Raw genomic sequence first — 13,928 nt, 5'->3', positions numbered from 1 at the left:
TCCCAGCCTTTCCTCAAATTACAGATGCTCCAAACCCTTAATCATCTTTGTGGCCTTTCACTGGACTTGCTCAAGGAAGTCTGTATCTATCCTGTACCGGTGGTGGGGAGGGTACAGAAATGGATGTATTACTCTAGTACAATAGGGAATGCTACATTTAATCTGAAAAATCTGTTCATAATTTTTAAATTAAATTTGCCTTGGCCATCTGTGGAATAAGGTTTAAGGTAGCAAAATTGATGTCATGAAGGAATGATGAAAAGAATGAAGCAAGTAGACAAAATGATACTCTTCTCTTTGGATAGTAAGTGCCAAAGATGAAAATAGATGGGGAAGCCAAAGGAGGGGCAGGATCTAAATAAGTCTACATATCCTCAGGAAGAGGGCAAGAGAGTGGCTACAACTGTCAAACTCTGAGATCTGGCTACTACTTCACAGCTTGGGAAACATTATTTTTTCCCTCATGTTCTCCTTAGAGGAAGATATTTGTGAAGGAAACATTGTACTTTAATATTAGTTAATGGTGACTACAGTTTTCACTCACTGAACAAAGCTGACCAGAAGCAAGGTTTAAACAAATCAGATACTATTTGAGTTCTTCTTACATGTTCTTAAGACTTATTCAACAAAACAAACAAACAAACAAAAACTTAATTTGTCCTGTGTCAGTAAGAATGAAAAATTAGAAGAAGGATGCTGAGTCTTTCCACCAGGAGGCAATGTGAGAACAAATGGGACTGAGTTATTATTATCATGAGAATAAGAAGTAAACTGTTTAGATTAGTTAAAAAGAAAAAACAGAAAAGCTGAAGACTACTGGAGGGCAAATAATCCTCATACATGATCAGTAAGTTTCAATTTAGCAAGTTCTTGTCTGTTAACAAAAATAAAATAAATGACACATCATTTTTAACTTTCAAAACAGAGTGAAAAAGAGAAGAAAATTCATTTCTGCCACTGCAATGATAATATTGAAAGGAAAAGCATTAAGAATAGTAACCAGACATTAACAGTAACAAAGGTGATAACAAGGAACAAAAAGCGAAAAGCAACGCCAGCTTTCCTTGGCAGCAGAAACAACATTGAATATTTATTTAATCATATAGTAAGCCAAAATACAATACCTGCTCAAAAGTTCAATGATGTTCACTGTCAGAGCAATTTCATTTAATAGCACAGCTTTTTTTTTCTATTTATCACAATTTTGAAGGATACTCAGCAGAAGAATAATATGAGATTCTGCAACAAACTGAGCCTGACTGCTTCCATGTATGTAACTCTGTAAAACAAAAATGAAAAGCAATCCTGTTTAAAACAAAGAATTCCATTGAAAATTCCACACAACTGGATGTGTGTGAGCACAAACAAAACCTGTTTTGCAGAAAAATACAGGCAGCAGCAGCTATGGCTGAACAACAAATGCATCTATATATGGTAAAAAGGAGTGTTAAAAAATAAAATATTTAGGGTTATGCATACATATACAGAGAATGTAATATTTTATATATGAGAGCATTATGCTGTACTTACTTTCACACTGCTAAAGTAGAGTAAAGAACATACATTTATTTGTTCAGGACATAAGATTTTTGAGAAGGGAGGTTGACAAAATCAAGGCCATGCCTCTGCATACTTTTGACAGAAATGAAAACTGAACCTTGCAATGTTGCCTTTAAAAAGTCTATCTTTTTTATTCGTAGATTGAGTGAAGTTACTTAATGCAAATATTTTGTTTATATGAAATTGTAATAAACACAATCACAGATGCCAATACTAAATGGAAACCTAAGTAAGTCAATTTTTTTCCCCTAAATAATTATTGTTAATGGACATATTTTGTACATTACTTTTTAATAACATACAGCATATTATTCAGAAGTTGTTAGTTTTTATTGTTAACTAGCTATGATAGCAAAAAAGAAAGGAAAAACAGGAATGTAAACATGCAAAAAATGAGGGAATTTCTCTCTCTTCCTCTACTATAGCAATTACAATCTTGACTATAGATTGTCCTGCTTTTACATAGAAATTAAATATATCTGTATTCTCAAAATATTATTTATATGTATTCTTCTGAGGCACAGACACAATTTTCACCTCAAATAAATAGACAAAAAATGCTCACTCCCATTAAAGTAAAGAAAAAGGAAACATTTTGCACCCCTCATGGTTTCAGGGCTTTGTTAGTCTATTTTACCTTTTGCTTTAATTCATTTTATTCTGAATGATTTTGCCTGAATAGAATTCATGTCAAGATTCAGAACAACTTTCCAAATCAAACATTTGAAATACTCTGATGCTTCAGCATACAAAAGAATGCCTTCATCCATACTGGTTAAATTCTGGTTGATGCACTGTTTAAACGTGTAGTTCGTAAGATATTATAAAACATTTTTTACTCAGTGGATGGTTATCTACTGTTTTCAAAATTGAGTTATTCTGTGTTCACTCAAATCACTAATTCAAAGCTAAAGTATGCAGGAACTTCATATATCTAAAGATTCAATCTCTCAAATGAAATGTCTTTTTTTTTTAACAAGATAAAAATAACTTACAAGATTATTTCATTGCAATATGACTGTGATAATAGGTCAATCTGTATTTTTTGACTTTTTGTCAGGGCCCCTTCTAAATCTCACTAAGGCAAAATAGACTGATATAACAAAGGAAGAATATAAGAATATTTCACATTAAGAAAAATTAAAGATCAAGTTAACATGCTTCTCAACAGACCAATTCTTAATTGCCTTTCTTTGCTGTCCTGTGTAAAGTACTATAAATGAGCACGTTGTGTTGTTATTAGCATATAAAACTGTAACTAGAAGAAAACAACCCCACCATCAGTACAAATATTCATATTTATCCAATCAAATTAATTGTTCTATCAAAATATAGGCTAAATCAGAGCTGTTTTCCCCAGAACGGTTATTAAAAAATAGTAGTACAAAAAAGTTCCCTGTAGCATACTCTGAGTCAGTTGTATCCACATAGCTGCAAATAATGACCCTGTCATTATTTCTCATGCAGCTAAAGCAGTATTTATACACACATATAGACACATGTGCAGTGTCTGGATTTACATGTGCCTAACAAACTGTAAAAATGTATTTCTACTTATTATCATAACACCAAGTTATAATAAAGCTTATAATGATTAAAATACGTACTATATTTCTGAACACAAGATGATTTGAAATAAAAAGCACACCTTTCAATGGAAAAATGTAACAGGGTCTAACAGCACTATCCTGTTATTAAGTACCTATAAGTATTTATACATAACCACTACTGGTCTTCTCCACATAGCTCTGGAGTGGTCTGTCCCCACGTGCTCACAGACGAGCCGGCATGGAAGACTGGCCTGGCTGAACAGAGAGCTGTGGCTAGAGCTTAGGAAATAAAGGGGGTTATGATCTTTGGAAAAGAGGGCGGGCCACCCAGGAGGACTATAAGGATGTTGTAAGGATGTGTAGGGACAAAATTAGAAAGGCCAAAGCTCATCTGGAGCTCAATCTGGTGACTGCTGTCAAAGACAAGAAAAAATGTTTTTATAAATACATTAACACGCAAAGGAGGACTAAGGAGAACAGCCATCCTTTACTGGATGCGGGGGGGAAACTTAGTGATGAGAGATGAGGAAAAGGCTGGGGTTCTTAATGCCTTCTTTGCCTCAGTCTTTAGCGGCAAGACCAGTTGTTCTCCAAATACCCAGTACCCTAAGTTGGTCAAGGGGATGGGGACCAGATTGTAGCCCTCACAATCCACGAGAAAATGGTTGGCGACCTGCTACGGCACTTGGCTATACTCAAGTTGATGGGGCCAGATGGGATCCACACAAGGGTACCGAGAACTGTCGGAAGAACTGGCCAAGCCACTTTCCATCATTTATCAACAGTCCTGGCTATCAGAGGAGATCCCAGTCGATTGGCGGCTAGCAAATGTGACACCCATCTACAAGAAGGGCCAGAGGGCAGACCCAGGAAACTACAGGCCTGTCAGTTTGACTTCACTGTCGGGGAAACTCATGGAACAGATTGTCTTCAGTGTCATCACATGGCACTTGCAGGGCAAGCAGGTAACCAGGCCCAGTCAGCATGGGTTTATGAAAGGCAGGTCCTGCTTGACAAACCTGATCTTCTTCTATGACAAAGCGACGCTAGGAACAGGCTAAAGTTGCACCAGGGGAGGCTTACATTTGATATTAGGAAGAACTTCTTTACTGAAAGGGTTGTTAGGCATTGGAACGGGCTGCCCAGGGAAGTGGTGGAGTCACCATCCCTGGAGGTCTTTAAAAGATGTTTAGGTTTAGAACTTAGTGATGTGGTTTAGTGGAGGACTTGTTAGTGTTAGGTCAGAGGTTGGACTAGGTGATCTTGGAGGTCTCTTCCAACCTAGATGATTCTGTGATATACATGCAACAGCTCCACCCAATATGGTATCATCCACAAACTTGTTCAAAAAACCTTCAAGTCCTTCATCCAAATTATTTATAAAAAAATTGAAGAGGACTGGTCCTAAAATGGAGCCATGGGGAACCCCACTAGGGACAGGTCACCAGCCTGATGTAACCTCATTTACAAGAAAACTCTGGGCCTGACCCATCAGCCAATTGTTCACTCATCTTATTATACTTTTATCTGACTGTATTCTGGTCATTTTGTCCAGAAGGATATTATGAGAGGCAGTACCAAAAGCTAGAGTATTACCATCACCTGATATTCAGTATAGATAAAAACATAGACTGGATACAGCTTATTGTAAATGCAAATAAAAAAAAATTGAACTAACTTAAAACAAAGAAAATGAAACTAGAAATGAAACCTGCCTAGAAGACCTAAAGCAGAGACTGAACTTTGAAAACTGGCTGATGAATATGAATTTCTGGCTAAATATCTCATAGGGATCGATGTTATATATTTTTAAAAATATCAATTGCTAAAGGCATAGCCTCCCTTGCAAGGAAGTTGATGTACTTTGATTTAGTTTTGGAGATACTATGTTTTAAAATCTAGTAAGAGACAATTGTTACACACTGCTCTTTCCCCAGAGAGAGGACAGGAATGGCTACAAGCAAAGTGAGTAGCCACCTTAACCATAACTTAAAAGCCATCATACCATCTTTATTTGAGAGATCAAGATATGTCAGGTTAACTTAAAAGAGAGAGACAGAGAGCACTAATTAAAAGCTAGTTAGTTGAAATGTTAAATAAGACAGATGTTTTTAGTCCCGTGTGCACATATATATTTAGTTTTTCATTTTATCTTTTAACTTCTTTGTTCTATTACAAATCTGCTTAGGTAAGCTATTTTTTAAAGTTACCTAGTAATAAATCTAACTTTGGGTGATCAGGAGGCTCCTCAGATTGCTTCCCAATGACATTATTCTCCAAATTCTCAAAACAACAGGAGGGTACATCTGCACGACAGCAGCATGACAGTCCAAGGAATGGGAGTGTAGATTTTGAGAAAATGAAAGACTGTTGCAGTGACAAAGGGAAAACAAAGTAACTTCCATTTGACACTATAATGTGAATCACTGAAGTTTGTCACTACCCTACGCCATATCTAATGGGGAATGTATTGATAACCACTGCATGAAAGGAATTACTTGCTGCGTTTTTTTACCGCAAACAATGTGCTTTCAAATACAAATAAAAATTCAGAAGATGGAAGATGAGTAGTTAATGCAAAAATGACAGCAAACAGCTTTTCATGAAGAGAGAACTGTGAGTACTGTGTAGCACTTGTCCTTGTGTCCTACCCTACAGGTATATAATGACACTGTGAGGCCACTCAAGAGGTATACATTTTATTTGTACAGAGAAATATTTATGCATTATGTACCCCAATACAATAGTTTTGTATACTGCAATGGCTATTGACTCATCAGATTTTGAAATTCACGGCCATCTGTGGCTCAAACCTGCATAAAATAGAACACATTTAAAAACAATATACATATATGTAAAGTGTGACTATATGTGTACATGTATGTATGTATGACAAATCACCTTTTCAACAGTTCTCAACTTATTTTCTCAATACTTTTTTGTAGTTCCACAGCAGCTTTTAATTGTATAAAATTATTGAATTTTGGTTATTTTGGTTAACCAAAACAAGGGAATTGGTCACATGTGAGGTGTCTTTATTTTCACACTTGTCTCCCTTCATAAAATTGCTGAATGACCTACGTGGAAGACATATATTCTTGTGAAATTTTATCTGAGCCTGCAAACTATTAATGGACTGAAGTAAGATTTCTGGTTTTGCTATCTTTTCTGCTTTTTTTCACTGAATCCGTTTAATATTTGGAAGCTCTGTGAAGTCTGACTGTGAATGCTCTAGGCAAAAGCTTTAAATAAATTCATGAATAAAATCAGTATTTCTCTTTCATTTTAGAGGCATCAAGAGGAATGACCATGTAAGTTGCAAAGCTGAAGTCCGTCAGAACAGATGCAACCATGACTTACACAGAAGAGCCATATAGCCACACAATTGCCACAACCAAGACAACGGCAAATACTATTCTAGCAAGACTTGTAGTGGAACTGAAATGTGACTGACACATTGAACAACTGGTCCTTTTCCACCTTTAATGTTGTCCTATCTCAAATTTAATTCCACAGAAGCAATTTGAATTGCTAACTAAAATAATCATGTCCTCAAATCATGCCATTTTATTTGTTAGTGACAAACAGTTGTTTACTGCATGCACATTTCTACAAAGCAGTGTTAAATATTTATCTACTATTCATAAACTCATTAAATATTTAGTGTTATTGAACTGCAGATGGCATATACATATAATCCCTCACTAGGATAGTCAAGGATAACAACAATGTAATATATTTTTAAATTTCCCTAAATACAACATATGCTTGTGATTTCCCTTCAAGAGTGATAGTTGTTCACGTTCAGGAAAATACTTGAGTTAAACATAATCTGTGCTCTTTCCTCCCTTTCTGTTAATGCAATGTAAATAAAACAAAGTAATCAAAAATAAGGCCTCTATGAGTTACACATTAAATCTTAAGGCAATACAATTACCTTCTGGAGTAGATCACATCAAGTTGAAACACAATTTCAAGAGCTCCAGTGCTCTTTCCTAAAATAAAACATCATAATGTTTATGAGTGTGTGGATGAAGGAAGCTAGGGTGGAAGGAGCTGATTTAACTGAGTTGGGTTTAGCAATAGTACACCATGCAAAGCTGCTTCATGAAGTATCATTCTGGATAACTGAGAAATAGCTTGCCCTGAATTTGCAAGATGTGACACATATATAACACTGTGTATTGGAAGCCAATAAAAAGCAGACCATTGAAATAGTCCAGACGTCATCTCACTTCTCTCTTAATTACTTCCTTAATTTTGTAAAGCCTCTACAAATGTCTAAAAATAAACTAATTGTAGATTTTCTGCTCAGTTGTCAGATTTGTTATATTTACAGAATAAGAACAAAGAAACATCACATATCTCAGTAGTTCTGTAGAATGTATTCTAATTTGATAAACAAATTAGAAACAAACAAACAAAAAAACAGAATCCAAGTATTTCATTCCTTATAACACTTCAACTTATCCTAAGCTTTATGAAAGTGTTTTTCCCCCACTTATTGGCTTTGTTTCTGCTCCCATTTTTTTTCCTTTTTAAAATATATAGTATATATAAAAATACATATTTATACAATTTTTAAAAAAAGAAAAAAGAAATGAGAGAACAAAGAACAGGATTCTAGTTCTAACAAAGCTCCAGAAGTAGTATTAAAAATCTCAAATAGTATTAAAAATCTTAATAAAAATACTGAAAAAGTAAATAAATACATGAAGAAATGTAAGAAATATCTCAAAAACTAGAGAAATACAAGAAGTAGTGACTCCAGTTCATTTACTGACCAACTCAAAAATCTTTGATTAACCTAACCACGTTAATTTCCAAAGTTTGGTTGATATTCAAATGTTTAACAGGATAATTTCTTTAACTGTAGATATCCATTTATAAAAGGACACATTTGCAAGTGATGCTTAACTGCTTTACAACTGAATGTAGTATTAAACACAAAATAAATCCAAACTCACAACTAATTTAAATACAGCTTTAATGAATTTGTGTTTCTGTCAAACTGAAAATTGTATATGACTATAGCAATAACTGTGAAGCCGGCTATGATCTTCGCTTTGTTTAACAACAAAACAAAAATAATTTAGCACTAACCCACAGGAAATAAACTCCTTCAGAGTGTTAATAGCTCTATGAACATCTCCAACTCAAATTAGAGTCAACAGAATGCTACTCTCGTGAAAACTTCATGTTACTAAGCAATCTCTCTCCTCTGTACAAAATCCAATCCAGCTCAGTTACAGATCAGCACGACAAGGATTAAGAAAAAAGTTAAGGTACACATGCCAGCACATAAAAATGGTTAGAAATAAGCATAAGAATTACTAACAGTGGTGACTATGTACTTTTAGTGATTTTGTTCAGCTTAAGCTCAAGCTCTGTATTGTAAAAAGTTGTAGGTTAATCTAGAAAATCAGCAATGGACCCCACAGATAGAACTCTGTGTATGTAAACTTGCCTCAGCACCCTTGGAGTAACAGTTGGTATAGGTGTGGAGATTCTCCCTTAACAAGCATGACTGTATAGCATATAAGCTACTTCTATTAAATTTAGTTTAATAGCTATGGATGATTATTACCTGATTTAAGAAAAATTTAATGTTGATTTTTTTTTTTTAATTATATGCTATAGCTACACATGACAATCTTATACAGACTCCTTGATTCACTCATATTAATTAAATGATTGAGAAGTAGATCTTCTATGCCTAAACTCACTGCTGTGTTCACTGTTGCCCCAAAACACAGCCCAGAGAGAGCAGCCAGTTTTCACAGGACTGGCTAGATGAAGCAGACTGTGCTGGCTGGCTTCCATGAGGTCCATCTGGCACCGAACACAGAATATGACTTGGGTTCCCAAGCCTAGAGCAAAAGTGGAGAGATATTGCTTAGTTTTGCAGACTAACTGGCTGGGAAGGGTAGCTGGTATAACTTAAAGGTATGCAAATCCTGGCTTATGCTACAGACTTTGGTTGCACCTAGACAGCTTTTATAGCTATACTGTATTACTTACGGTGTCATCAAAGTGCTATCAAAGGTATTAGGTAGTAGAGGTGATACTGCAAATACAGAAACTGTGAACTTTCTGCTCAGCTATAGATGTTTTAATACAACCCACTGAATAAGAAATTATTCTAGTGAAATAATTCTCCTACATTTATTTATTACTAAATATTAACAAGACAAAAGATACAGCAATTCTTTGAGGAAAAAAAATAATAACAACCAACCAAAAAAAAATAAAATTGAATTCACATTAGGAAAAAAACATTGCTACCCTTATGACACTTAATTCCCAAGTTACCTAAAAGACTGGCATACAACAGATGTCTTTTCCCTGAATATACATTATGACACACAGTACCCACGTGAGAGACTTTAACTGAGATGAAGTTGAAATTTCCAGCATCTCTGAACTAGCATTCTGGTAGTTTGGGGAAGTTTATACAACACAGCTTAGCCAAGCTGCCTAAGAAAAAGAAATGCTGCTGCTGTGATGCTTTGCTTAAAAAATTTCAAATCAACATGTAACTTTCAAATCAACATGTAAAAGAGGACAAAAATCTCAAAGAAAGCTGACACTTCCACAGCTTTAATTACATTGAGACAAAGGTGAGTGTTAATCAATAATACTAATGAAAGTTCAACTGTTACTAGTTGAAGTATGAACTGCTTGCTTACCACATGGAAGGCAAACTATGATATTTCAAATTAGGAAATAGGGAGAATAAACTTACAGGTACAGACTGGAGTAAAACAAATGATATTGGGAGGACAGAGTGCTATAAAAGAACAGTAAATGAGGGACTGGAAATGACACAAGAGCCGTTACAGTGATTTCATGTTAGCAGTACATAAGAGTTTGTACCCTAATGTTACACTGTCCAAGACAGAAAACTAATCAGATTTCCATCATCATGGTAAAATAACCATAGAATTTAATAAGAAAACAGATTATTTCCCTTTGCACATTTTATCACTATCCAAATTAACATTCATAATGAATTTACATGAAAGGCTACAGGCCCAAAGGGGCCCAAATCTCCAAATAGGAACAGAAATTGAGGCCACGGTAGAAAGTGCAGTCCCACCTGACCTTAATGTTACATTATTTACTCAACAGAAACATTCATTTGACTATCAGACCTTCAATTCACAGCAATTCTACCTTCTTCTTGTGCTGAGGAAACTCATGATTGCAAGTCAAACTTAGTGACCTCTAAATGTAATATGAGGATAATAATGATACATTAATTCAAATGTGCAGTATATATTCACAGTATTGTGCTCCTAGGGTCCTAAATCATGCATGTAGTTTCATTTCAGGTGATGTATTCTACAGTGCTTGGAACAAGAATTGTGCCCTTAGATAAGATGATGAAGTCTCACCATCTACATGACATTGTTATTTATTGCAGTGACAGAGGATATACTCTTAGTGAAATACTATCAGAAAATGTAAGAAATGTTGGCTGCTCTACAGGAAACAACTGAATTTAATCCACTTCACTATAGCACTGTAGTGGTCAATGACTGTTACTGGGGATGGCCAACTTCTTTTTCCAAATAAATTTTGGTTGAGTTCTTCTCTATCAAATACATTTTTGCAAAGAAATTTTTCACGTATGGAGGACAAAAACATAATTGGTTACAAGTTATTTCCTAAATACCCTTTGATCCTTCCTTTCTTCAGTTAGTATGTCCAAACAGTTTTAAAAAATCACTCATAACGATGAACTGTCCCTCAGTATTTTCAATTGCAAATGTTATTCTTCCATGTGTCAATTAATAATCCCATTTTATTTTCCATTTGATGTCTAATTAGATTGCTTCATCTCTTAATTCTAACAGTAATATTTACCAAGTTTCACCACATACCACTTTAGGTTGAATACCTAATGCTAGACTGACCTTGTTACTCTCTACAACTTCCTGAGGAGGGGAAGTGGCAATGTTGGTGTCAGACTCTGACCCCTGGGAACCAATGATGGGACATGGAACAGCCAAAGGCTGCACCAGGGGAAGTTCAGTCTGGACATCAGAAAACATTTCTTTATGGTCAAACACTGGAACAGGCTCCCTAGAGAGGTTCCTGAGAAAGATGCCCCCATGCTGTCAGTGTTCAAAAGACATTTAGACAATGTCCTCATTAATATGCTTTAAGTTTTGGTTAACCCTGAAGTGGTGAGGCAGTTGGACATGATGATCTTTAAAGGTCCCTTCCAACCAAACTATTCTATTCTATTCTGTTCCATTCTAAAAGTGACCAATACAGCTAATCTAAACCTAAACCAAATCAAAATCTCTCCCAATAAGTGAATACAGACTAGTATTCTGAGATTAAAAAAAAAAGGGAGGTTAGAACCAAATAAAATTTGCTGTACTGTTTTCTAGTCAATTTGTTCTAGAGTAAGTCTATAGTTTTCAGAGTTGTACAGATGAGTTACTAAAAAAAACAAAAAAACTACTCTGTGTTGTCCAGAGCAATATTTTGTATAGTATTTTAGGTTTAGTTAACATGTTTGAAAAAATACTACTTACATGACATAGAAACTGAGCCAAATGAAGTCTTTACTAGGACAAACTGAGAACAAAGGAATCAACTCCATGTTTAGAATATAAAATTTGAAAGTAGAGACTGTACAAACAGGAATTTATTTCACAATAACAAGTGCTTTGAATCCATGATTTATGACAGCAGCTATGGGAGTCACATATTTAAATTTGTTGTTTAACACACTGGCAGATGCTTCCTAATTATTAGAATGCAGGAGTGAGAACATTATTTTTTTTTCAATGGATGTGTTATTAACATTAAACATCTTGTACTTTGGCAACTATCAAATTTGTAATGATGTATTTTATGAAGTTCTGTTTTAGGATTGCAAGCATTAACTTAATATATCATAAAAGCCTGTAGCTAAAAAATTTATGTTATGACACAAAATCTCAGACCTATCTACTGTGCAATGCCTAACAAGTATTCCATCCTGCAATGAATATAAATCAAATATTGCTGTCTGCAAGACATTGCATTTCAAGTTCTTCCCTTCATCCGTCTCCAACAAAAAAAAACAAACCCATGAATTGTCAAGAACTACAAAAAACAAAAGTCTGAACAAAAGTTCAGAATGATCATTACTTTCAAGTTTATACAGAAATATTTTAAATGTTAGCTTTACTAAAAGAGTCATAAAAAATAATACCTAGAAGAAAATCAATAGAATACAATGTCCATGTACTGGGAAAAAGAAACCTGGGATTTATTTAAGGCCAAATGAAAAATTCTCTCAGATGTAATAACTGCTTATTCATGTGAGACTTTGACACTGATATGCAAGGAAGTTAAAATAATTTTACAAGTATTAAATTGTGAAACTGCAGTCTCCTTTCAGCTCAGAAAGGAAAACATTAGCTTTGAATATGTTACTTCTGGTATCTGTGAATGTGACTAATGTGACTAAGCTTAATTATGTCTGAATTCATAGAACTACTCCCATTTTATATTTTATTTTCATATTTAGTGATTTGAAACAAAAAAAAAAAAAAAAAAAAAAAAAAAAGGGCCACTGTGGACAAATAAGCTTTTAAGGCAGAGGCCATAAAATGAATTTCATTAACAAAGTAGACTGAAATACAAAGTAGAGCACATCCAGTACCTCATGATGATAAATGATTCTGCTTTCTCTGTTATAAGGTAGAAAGAAGAAATAACTTTCCTTTAGCTGATCACAGCTTTGCAGAACTGAACGAAGGCAGAGCTGACTATATCAAAAACATAAAATAGTCATCATAAAAATTTCAAAAGCCAAACTACCACCATTGTGCACACACATCTGAATTATTGAAAATGCTGGAATTCAAATTTGTACAGATCTTAACTCTTTGTATTATCCATAAATTTGCAGTACTGATATAGTACAAGAAATTTTCTGAATCTATATGGAAGAAATAAAATCCATGTGATCTATGTAGCCTAGCACCCGGATTCTAACTTCACAATGTTAGAAAAACAAAACAAAAAAACAACCAACCGATAAAAAACAAACAAACAAACAAACAAACAAAAACAATAAACTACCTTAAATTACAGGTTCAAGATTTTCAGATTTCAAGATTTTTACAGGTTTTCAAAAAAATCAACAAACCCAACTCCATAGTTGGGGGTATGCAAAATGATTAACATATGTACAATTATTAATGTCCTGAAATTTTCTTATAGCGTTTCTTATACTTTCAACAGTTTCTTTAAGTTCTTACTGCATTCTGTTGACTTTCCCTTCTTCAAAGGGAAAAGTACTAGTTTACTTTCTCTAATAGGCAGTTATGCATATTGCTTTTTGTTTGTTTTTGTTGTTGTTACTTTGAGCTAAAGACAAACAAATTTGAGAACTCACTGCTGACTGATAGCAGGAGGGGTATATTTTACAGTGCTTTAACATGTTTACATTCCTATTGTATTGAACTTCTCAGACCTCTGGTACCTCAGTTGAATTCTAGCATGTAAACTCTGGATAAATGTTGAGAAGCTCCCCACTAAAATTTTGTTTTGCTGCAAGTTTTTCAGCAAGTCTTACTGTAACTGCATAATTCTAATATGAGAGAAGATAAATTACTCAGGATTGCACAAAACAATACATCAAGCACGCATAAACTAAATTCCCAATCACACAGATCTTTGAGGTTACAATTATAGTGATGGTTAGATTTTCAAGTTAGACTCTGTAGTAAACCCTTAGTGGTTTGCAAATAAGTGCTATTAGTTTGGGCAAAGTTGTTGAAAAGCAAACCCTTGATTGATCACTTTCAG

At 34.5% G+C, this 13,928-nt stretch overlaps 1 protein-coding gene across 1 annotated transcript in view; it reads right to left on the bottom strand.

The window, feature by feature from the left end:
* TUSC3 (tumor suppressor candidate 3) overlaps positions 1-13,928 on the bottom strand; it is a 119,569-nt gene that overhangs the window by 24,500 nt on the left and 81,141 nt on the right. The window contains exon 7 of the mRNA XM_082758764.1: positions 1,216-1,279. Coding sequence (XP_082614890.1) covers positions 1,216-1,279 — 64 coding nt within the window. The remainder of the gene's footprint in view (positions 1-1,215; positions 1,280-13,928) is intronic.

This window comes from Aythya marila (genome assembly GCF_965140915.1).
Source record: "Aythya marila genome assembly, chromosome: 4".
In the NCBI taxonomy this organism is placed as follows: domain Eukaryota; kingdom Metazoa; phylum Chordata; class Aves; order Anseriformes; family Anatidae; genus Aythya; species Aythya marila.
Note: the sequence above shows the minus strand (reverse complement) of the source record. Positions and strands in the feature narration are given on the sequence as shown.